The sequence below is a fragment of the Rhamphochromis sp. 'chilingali' genome (genome assembly GCF_963969265.1).
Source record: "Rhamphochromis sp. 'chilingali' genome assembly, chromosome: 14".
In the NCBI taxonomy this organism is placed as follows: domain Eukaryota; kingdom Metazoa; phylum Chordata; class Actinopteri; order Cichliformes; family Cichlidae; genus Rhamphochromis; species Rhamphochromis sp. 'chilingali'.
Genome location: NC_137941.1, coordinates 3562262 through 3570633, shown reverse-complemented (window position 1 = coordinate 3570633; position 8372 = coordinate 3562262). Strand labels below are relative to the sequence as shown.

Here is an 8372-nt window from a genome sequence, read left to right as displayed (position 1 = left end):
ACAGCCCTTCTACACACAGATGCTATATAGTAATTAGGCAAGTGAACATCAAAAATACATGTGTTGAAATGGGAGCCACAAGAGATATGCAGATAAATATTAATTTATATCTGCTTAGACTATTACAAAAAAATTTCAGACAACACAAAATTGGAGTTTTCTTAGACCTTTTTCAAAGCACATGATCTTTAACTGTGCATGATTATAAGACTATGAGTTTCCTTACTAAATAACACAAAAATCACTTAGTTTTTAAAATAACAATAAAAACTTTTTTCTGAATTTTGGTCAGTTTGAAACCGTACATGAGAGGATTCATGACAGGAGGAATGACAAGAAACTCTATTGCTATAAAGTTTTGAAGGACTTGAGGTAAAAACTTTGAACCAAATCGCGCACTCGTGGAATCGAGAAGCATTATTAAAACAAAAGTGTGTAATGATACGAGATGTGGGACACATGTTTGCATGAACTTTGCTCTGTTTTCTATAGACTTTACACATGTTTGAATGATATACATATAGGACCAAACTATAAAAACACCATGAAGTGCATAAATAATTATTGTAATATTTGCAAATATGCCATTAACTATAGTTTGTGCTGGAAAACAAGCGAGCTGAACAATACTCGAGTTCACACAGAAGAGTTTGGAAATATACGGGCTGCATAACTTCAATCTAAATGTTAGAAAGGTATTCACAGCCATAATGCAGAAAGTTGTTGACCACAAAAGACATGCAAACCTAATGACTCTTTGCTTTGACATGATAGAGTGGTACTTCAGTGGCTGACATATGGCCACATATCTGTCATATGCCATGAGTGCAAGAATCGACAGTTCACTACAGGCAGAAGAATAAATCACCTGAGTCTGAATAAGGCAACCGTAATATGAGATGAGATGAACATCAGAGAGGAGATCCCAGAGAAATTTGGGAAAGAAACCTGCTGTTCCATAAAGTGCATTGATGCAAAAGACACAGAGCAGAATATACATTGATTCATGGAGGTTGCTGTCCAAGATGATGATCACAATGAGAGAAACATTGACGAGGCAAATGATGCAGTAACACAACAAACTGAGGAAAAAGAGAACAAACCTGTGACTGATTGTTTCATTGAAACCTGAAAGAAAAAACATTGTTATTACAGAAACATTATTCATTGTAGGTCAGTCCCTCATTGTGTCTAATCTCTGTTCTCCTCACTTCTTTATCTAGTACAGATAACAGCAACATGTGAGCTGGGATTTCAAACCAGCCAATCAATGATCTGGAATGAAAGCTCACAGCTTTGGAAGATCATAGGACATTTAATATGTTTCCTTTACCAACCATAACATAAAACAACACAAATGTGCAGGTTCTCAAGAAATTTGAATAAAACAACTTTAAAAATATTTAAATAAATGCTTTCATGATGAAATATGTTCATTACTTGCATTTTGTAGATTCAGAAAAATAATAATTCATGTTAGCAGTAATGACAGCCACTTGTGTCAATCAGAGATCATTTTTGTAATCTCAGTCTCTCATTGAGCGCCCTCCTGTCACTAGCCAGCACGTCATGGAGTGGGTGGGAGGTATTATACTGGACAGCATCCACCTCTCAGACACCACCTTAAGAGAGTCCAGCTCTGTCCCCATAACATTACTGGCCTTGCGGATTGGTTTATTGAGTCTGTTGTCATCTGTGACCCTCAACCTGCTGCAACAGCACAGAGGATGGGACTGGCCACAACAGATAGCATTGTCCGACAGATGTTGAAGGACCTCAGCTGCCTCAGAAAATAGTCAGAAAAATGACTCTGGCCCTTCCTGTACAGTGCAGTGGTGTTTTTAACTCAGTCCAGTTTATTATCTGTGTGTAATCCAGTGCTCCACAATATTCACATTAACCCCCTGGATTGAAACATGGGTCACAGGTTTCCTGGTCCTTCTAAAGTGCACAATCAATTCTTTGGTCTTTGCCACATTGAGCTGCAGATGATTCTGCTCACTCCACGTGACAAAGGGAGTCAACCACAGCCTGGTACTCTGTCTCATCATCCTCACTGATGCATCCAACCACCGCAGAGTCATCAGAAAACTTCTGAAGATGGCAGGTATCTGTGCAGTGGCTGAAGTCTTTGGTTTAGAGGCTGAAGAGGAAAGAGGAGAGGACAGTTCCTCGTGGTCCCCCCTGTGCTAAACATGCTAATGACATAATTTCTTGAATATATTACATAGATGTTATAACAGTAGTTTTACCTATAATGTATAGATTGTATAATTTTAAAAGTGAATTCTTGTCTCACAGGTTAGCGTGTCCAGCAACTTCCAAATCCCGGCCCAAATATGCTCTCTAATCCTGTCGCTGTGATTTTAACACAACGAAACAGTATCCCAGGAATCACTGACAGAAAGTAATTACAGAACACAGCCATAAAAACAATTTTTCTTTGTATTTTCTTTAAGAACTATGCAGTTAAGAACTCCAGGTTCCCATCCAAAAATCCAATAAGTATTGGTATTCATTTAAAAGTAAGTCTTACTGTTGATGTTTTGAGGTCTAATAAGAGTGTGATACAGCAAGCAGCAAGGTATCCTGCTGATATCAAACCACATTCATTTCTGTAGTTTTTACTTGAAACTTCTAGTTATAGACAGTGATGGAGATTTTAAAAAATAAAAGTTTTCATAATAAATAAATAATAAGAATAAAAACAGCTTTATTTCAAACCTTTGGTTAATGTTCATGTGAATTGTGGAGGGAACAATGAGTCATTTGAAAGAATGAAAAACACCTATGAAACATTTCTGTTTCATAGGTGTTTCATTATATGTATGAAACACCTAAGAAGACATTTTAATATTATGTCAAGTAAATGTTGATCCAGTTTTCCAGCAGGGAGTGCTATTTATCTGTTATTAACCACAAGGAGGGCTGTTATACCCCTCATGTCAAACCAGTGTTTTATGGCCTCTTTATCAAATAATTTATGACTTAGGAAGTAATACAGGAACTGATAAAAGTTCATGTCAGTCATAATTTTTCTGACTATTATAAAATTATGATATTTCATAACTTGTTAGTAATCAATAATCATATGCACAAAAAATATGATCATGAAAAATATGGATACTTGTGATAGTTTGAGGTTAAGACAAAAAGTTCACCTTATTTGACCAAAAATGACACTTTTTAAGACAACTGTTATGGGGGCCCTGTGTGTGTGCACGTGTGAAAATGTGTTAAATGAAAATAACAGTCTTATTTAAACAGGTGCTTTTGTAACAGTGAGGATGGGGAGAGTTGGAGGCTGCGTGCCCCGATGGAAAGGTTTATTACATTTTATTTGCGCCTTATCAACACCTTGGTTAAATTTCTGATGTAATCCAGAATTTAAAAACAAACAAACAAACAAACAAAAAACATTAAATAAAAATAAATAAATTTAAATAAAATTAAATAAAATTAAAAAATTTGGGATACTCCCCCGCAAGCTCCTCATGTGTCAGGGCTTGGCTCTGTTCCTGGACTCCTGTCCTCTGGTAATAATAATAATAATAATAATAATAATAATAATAATAATAATAATAATAATAATAATAATACATTTTATTTGAGGGCGCCTTTGTAAAACCCAAGGTCACCGTACAAAGAGAAAATGACATAAATAAAACAGTAGATTAAAATAGATCCTAATAAATTAAAATATTAAAAAAAACCCAGCAAAATACAACCACAAACAACAACAACAACAAAAACAAACAACCCCCCCCCAAGATTTGACAGTAAGTAAAATCTGTATTAAAGCGAGTAAGCCAGTTTAAACAAGTAGGTTTTGCGTTGTGATTTAAATAAGGGAATCTATATTTCTTAAGCTGAAGGAAGTGAGTTCCAGAGCCGAGGAGCAGAGCGACTGAGAGCTCTGTGCCCCATAGCGGTAAGACGAGCAGAAGGAACAACAAGATGAAGATCTGAGAGAGCGGTAAACTGTGGTGATATGAGGCAGATCACAGAGATAAGAAATGCAAGGTTATGAATGCACTTAAATGTGAGAACTATGATCTTTCCATGCAGTGAACAGCGGACATTAATGTTTTTGTCACTTTTTATGGAATCAAACTCAAAGTAAGGTCAGTACTTCCACGCTTTAAACGCTGCACGCTCATACTCTCTCTGCACTCGATATATTATCCATTGTGTGTGTGTATATATATATATATATATATATATATATATATATATATATATATATATATATATATATATATATATATATATAAAATATATATAAAATTGTAGGTTGTGTATCCTTCAGGTGTTAATGGGGTTATTGAAAATGTGTATATGTGCGTATGTGTGTATATACGTAGGTATGGATAGATAGAAACATATATGTGTATATATAAAAAAAAAAAAAAAAAAAAAAAAATTACACATAACATATAATGTAATTACAAGGAGGTACAGTGGGGCAAAAAAGTATTTAGTCAGCCACTGATTGTGCAAGTTCCCCCACTTAAAATGATGACAGAGGTCAGTAATTTGCACCAGAGGTACACTTCAACTGTGAGAGACAGAATGTGAAAAAAAAAAATCCATGAATCCACATGGTAGGATTTGTAAAGAATTTATTCATAAATCAGGGTGGAAAATAAGTATTTGGTCAATAACAAAAATACAACTCAATACTTTGTAACATAACCTTTGTTGGCAATAACAGAGGTCAAACGTTTACTATAGGTCTTTACCAGGTTTGCACACACAGTAGCTGGTATTTTGGCCCATTCCTCCATGCAGATCTTCTCGAGAGCAGTGATGTTTTGGGGCTGTCGCCGAGCAACACGGACTTTCAACTCCCGCCACAGATTTTCTATGGGGTTGAGGTCTGGAGACTGGCTAGGCCACTCCAGGACTTTCAAATGCTTCTTACGGAGCCACTCCTTTGTTGCCCGGGCGGTGTGTTTTGGATCATTGTCATGTTGGAAGACCCAGCCTCGTTTCATCTTCAAAGTTCTCACTGATGGAAGGAGGTTTTGGCTCAAAATCTCACGATACATGGCCCCATTCATTCTGTCCTTAACACGGATCAGTCGTCCTGTCCCCTTGGCAGAAAAACAGCCCCATAGCATGATGTTTCCACCCCCATGCTTCACAGTAGGTATGGTGTTCTTGGGATGCAACTCAGTATTCTTCTTCCTCCAAACACGACGAGTTGAGTTTATACCAAAAAGTTCTACTTTGGTTTCATCTGACCACATGACATTCTCCCAATCCTCTGCTGTATCATCCATGTGCTCTCTGGCAAACTTCAGACGGGCCTGGACATGCACTGGCTTCAGCAGCGGAACACGTCTGGCACTGCGGGATTTGATTCCCTGCCGTTGTAGTGTGTTACTGATGGTGACCTTTGTTACTTTGGTCCCAGCTCTCTGCAGGTCATTCACCAGGTCCCCCCGTGTGGTTCTGGGATCTTTGCTCACCGTTCTCATGATCATTTTGACCCCACGGGATGAGATCTTGCGTGGAGCCCCAGATCGAAGGAGATTATCAGTGGTCTTGTATGTCTTCCATTTTCTGATGATTGCTCCCACAGTTGATTTTTTCACACCAAGCTGCTTGCCTATTGTAGATTCACTCTTCCCAGTCTGGTGCAGGTCTACAATACTTTTCCTGGTGTCCTTCGAAAGCTCTTTGGTCTTGGCCATGGTGGAGTTTGGAGTCTGACTGTTTGAGGCTGTGGACAGGTGTCTTTTATACAGATGATGAGTTCAAACAGGTGCCATTCATACAGGTAACGAGTGGGGGACAGAAAAGCTTCTTACAGAAGACGTTACAGGTCTGTGAGAGCCAGAGATTTTCCTTGTTTGAGGTGACCAAATACTTATTTTCCACCCTGATTTACGAATAAATTCTTTACAAATCCTACCATGTGAATTCATGGATTTTTTTTTTCACATTCTGTCTCTCACAGTTGAAGTGTACCTCTGGTGCAAATTACTGACCTCTGTCATCATTTTAAGTGGGGGAACTTGCACAATCGGTGGCTGACTAAATACTTTTTTGCCCCACTGTATTTCTGTAGTCTATTGATACTAGATAGTGGAAAAGGGGTGGGATTAAATAAGCTTATGCTTCTTCCTGCTCCTTTTTGAACATGGACGTTATTTGGAGTTGTGGTTGCTCGTTTTCCTTTTGTTTGCTTTGTTCATTTGTCTCTTTTAATTCTATTTTTTTTAATACTTTTTCAACATGTTCAAAATAAAGATTCAATCAATCAATCAATCAATCAATCAATTGTTGATCTGCAGACAGCTGTTGTCACGAACGTCACACTCGCTTACGTCACTGTCATGAGACACTCTTGCAAAACAATCTCGGTTTTTAGTAACGCAGTAACGCAGCGTTCCTACGGGAAAGTAACAGTAATCTAATTACCTTTTTTGCAATAGTAATCCCTTACTTTGCTCATTACTTGAAAAAAGTAATCGGATTACAGTAACGCATTACAAGTAATGCGTTACTGTAATCCGTAATACTGTAACCCATCTCTGCTAACTACACAAGACAACACATTAACTACACACTCCAAACACCTAAACGTCACAAATCTCTCACATCTCAAAACTCGCTCTCTCTCTTTCTCTGCTGTCTTTATCTCTCTCTCTCTCTCTCTCTCACCATCACTCCTAAGCATCTTGTATCTAGTATCTTGCCAAATATTTCCTTGGGCAAGCTACTAACCCCATGGTTGCCTACTGGTGGTGGTCAGAGGGCCCAGTGGCGCCAGTGTCCGGCAGCCTCGCCTCTGTCAGTGCACCCCAGGGCAGCTGTGGCTACAATGTAGCTGCCATCACCAGTGTGATGTGTGTGTGAATGACTGAATGTAGTGTAAAGTGCTTTGGGGTCCTTAGGGACTAAATAAAGCACTATACAAATGCAGACCATTTACCATTTTTTACCTTAGACAGTAAACGTGACGGAAGTATTCAGGAAAAACACTGCGTATATATTGTTTATCATGAGTCTGGTTTTACGTGGCCTATCAACACAATTTAAAAACTGGTATATATATCACCTTGTTGCTTTGTCTTTAAGTGGTCATGTGATTGGCTTACCACGACTACTTTATTCTTCCTCAGTCAAATAGCAGCACTCATGCGATTGTTTTGCCCCCCTAGCTCCAGGTGTTGTGCCAAAAAGTGATCGTCGGGCACAAAGTGATTGCCGTCCGAGGGAGCACGCGCAGCTGCTTAAAGCTGTAGCGCACAGATTACTTATATAGGCAGCTACTTCTGTGCAACTGATATAAGATGCGGTAAGCTGAACACAGCTTCAAGCGTCTGTTTGTTGAAAAATAGTAACGCGACCGCTCCGCATTTTCTTGTTAGTAATGGTAACGGCGTTGTAACGATAGAAATAGTAATTAGTTAGATTACTTGTTACTGAAAAAAGTAACGCCACTACTTGTAACACAGTTATTCCCATAACTAGAAACAACATCAGAAAGAAGAGATATATGATAGTCTGTTATTGTAAAATAAAATGACTATGATTTATGTGCAATAAAATTATATAAAACATACACCAAAGTACACGCAGAACTTTTTATTAGTAAGTTACAATGCGATCACATGCACTGCGGAAGACGTTTCAAAAATAATGCAATGACATTTCATCATGTTTCAGTTAGGCGGGTTAAGAATCAAGCAGTGAAGTGAAAAAACATTTGTTCTGTTTATAACTATTAGAAAATGTCTGATTGAACACAGAAGAAAAATGCACTTTACTGCACATCTTCATTTTGTTTTTCTAATTCCATTCAGAGATGGACTTGCTGTTGTGTTTTGGATCATTGTCCTGCTGCAAAACCCAAGTGCACTTCAGCTTGAGGTACGAACAGATGGCCAGAAATTCTCCTTCAGGATGTTTTGGTAGACTGCAGAATTCATGGTTGAATTTACCATAGCAAGTCTTCCAGGTCTTGAGGCAGTAAAACGGCTCAAGAACATCACACTAACGCCACCACATTTTACTGTTTGTATGAAATTCATTTTCTAAAATGCACTTTAATTTTCACACCAGACATAACGGCACACAAACCTGCCAAAAAGTTCTACTTTTGTCTCATCAGTCCTCAGAGTATTTTCCCAGAAGTCTTGGGGAGCATAATCATGAGCCTTTATGTCTCTTTTAATAAACGTGGTTTTCGTCTTGGAACCATTTTTGCCAAGTCATGAACACTGACATTAGCTGAGGCAAGAGAGGCCTGTAGTTCTTTGGATGTTGTTCTGGGGTCTTTTGTGTCGTCTTGGATGAGTCGTGCCTGTGCTCTCACAGTAATGGGATGGTTCACCACTGTTTCATGTTTTCACCATTTG

At 38.2% G+C, this 8372-nt stretch overlaps 1 protein-coding gene across 1 annotated transcript; it reads right to left on the bottom strand.

The window, feature by feature from the left end:
• Nucleotides 1-241: 241 nt before the first annotated feature.
• LOC308409901 (olfactory receptor 2K2-like) lies at nucleotides 242-1168 on the bottom strand (the record flags this gene model as incomplete). Its single annotated transcript, XM_080902900.1, has 1 exon — nucleotides 242-1168. The coding sequence occupies one exon, from the start codon at nucleotides 1166-1168 to the stop codon at nucleotides 242-244; it is 927 nt and encodes a 308-aa protein (XP_080759026.1).
• Between the last annotated feature and the right edge of the window lie 7204 nt (nucleotides 1169-8372).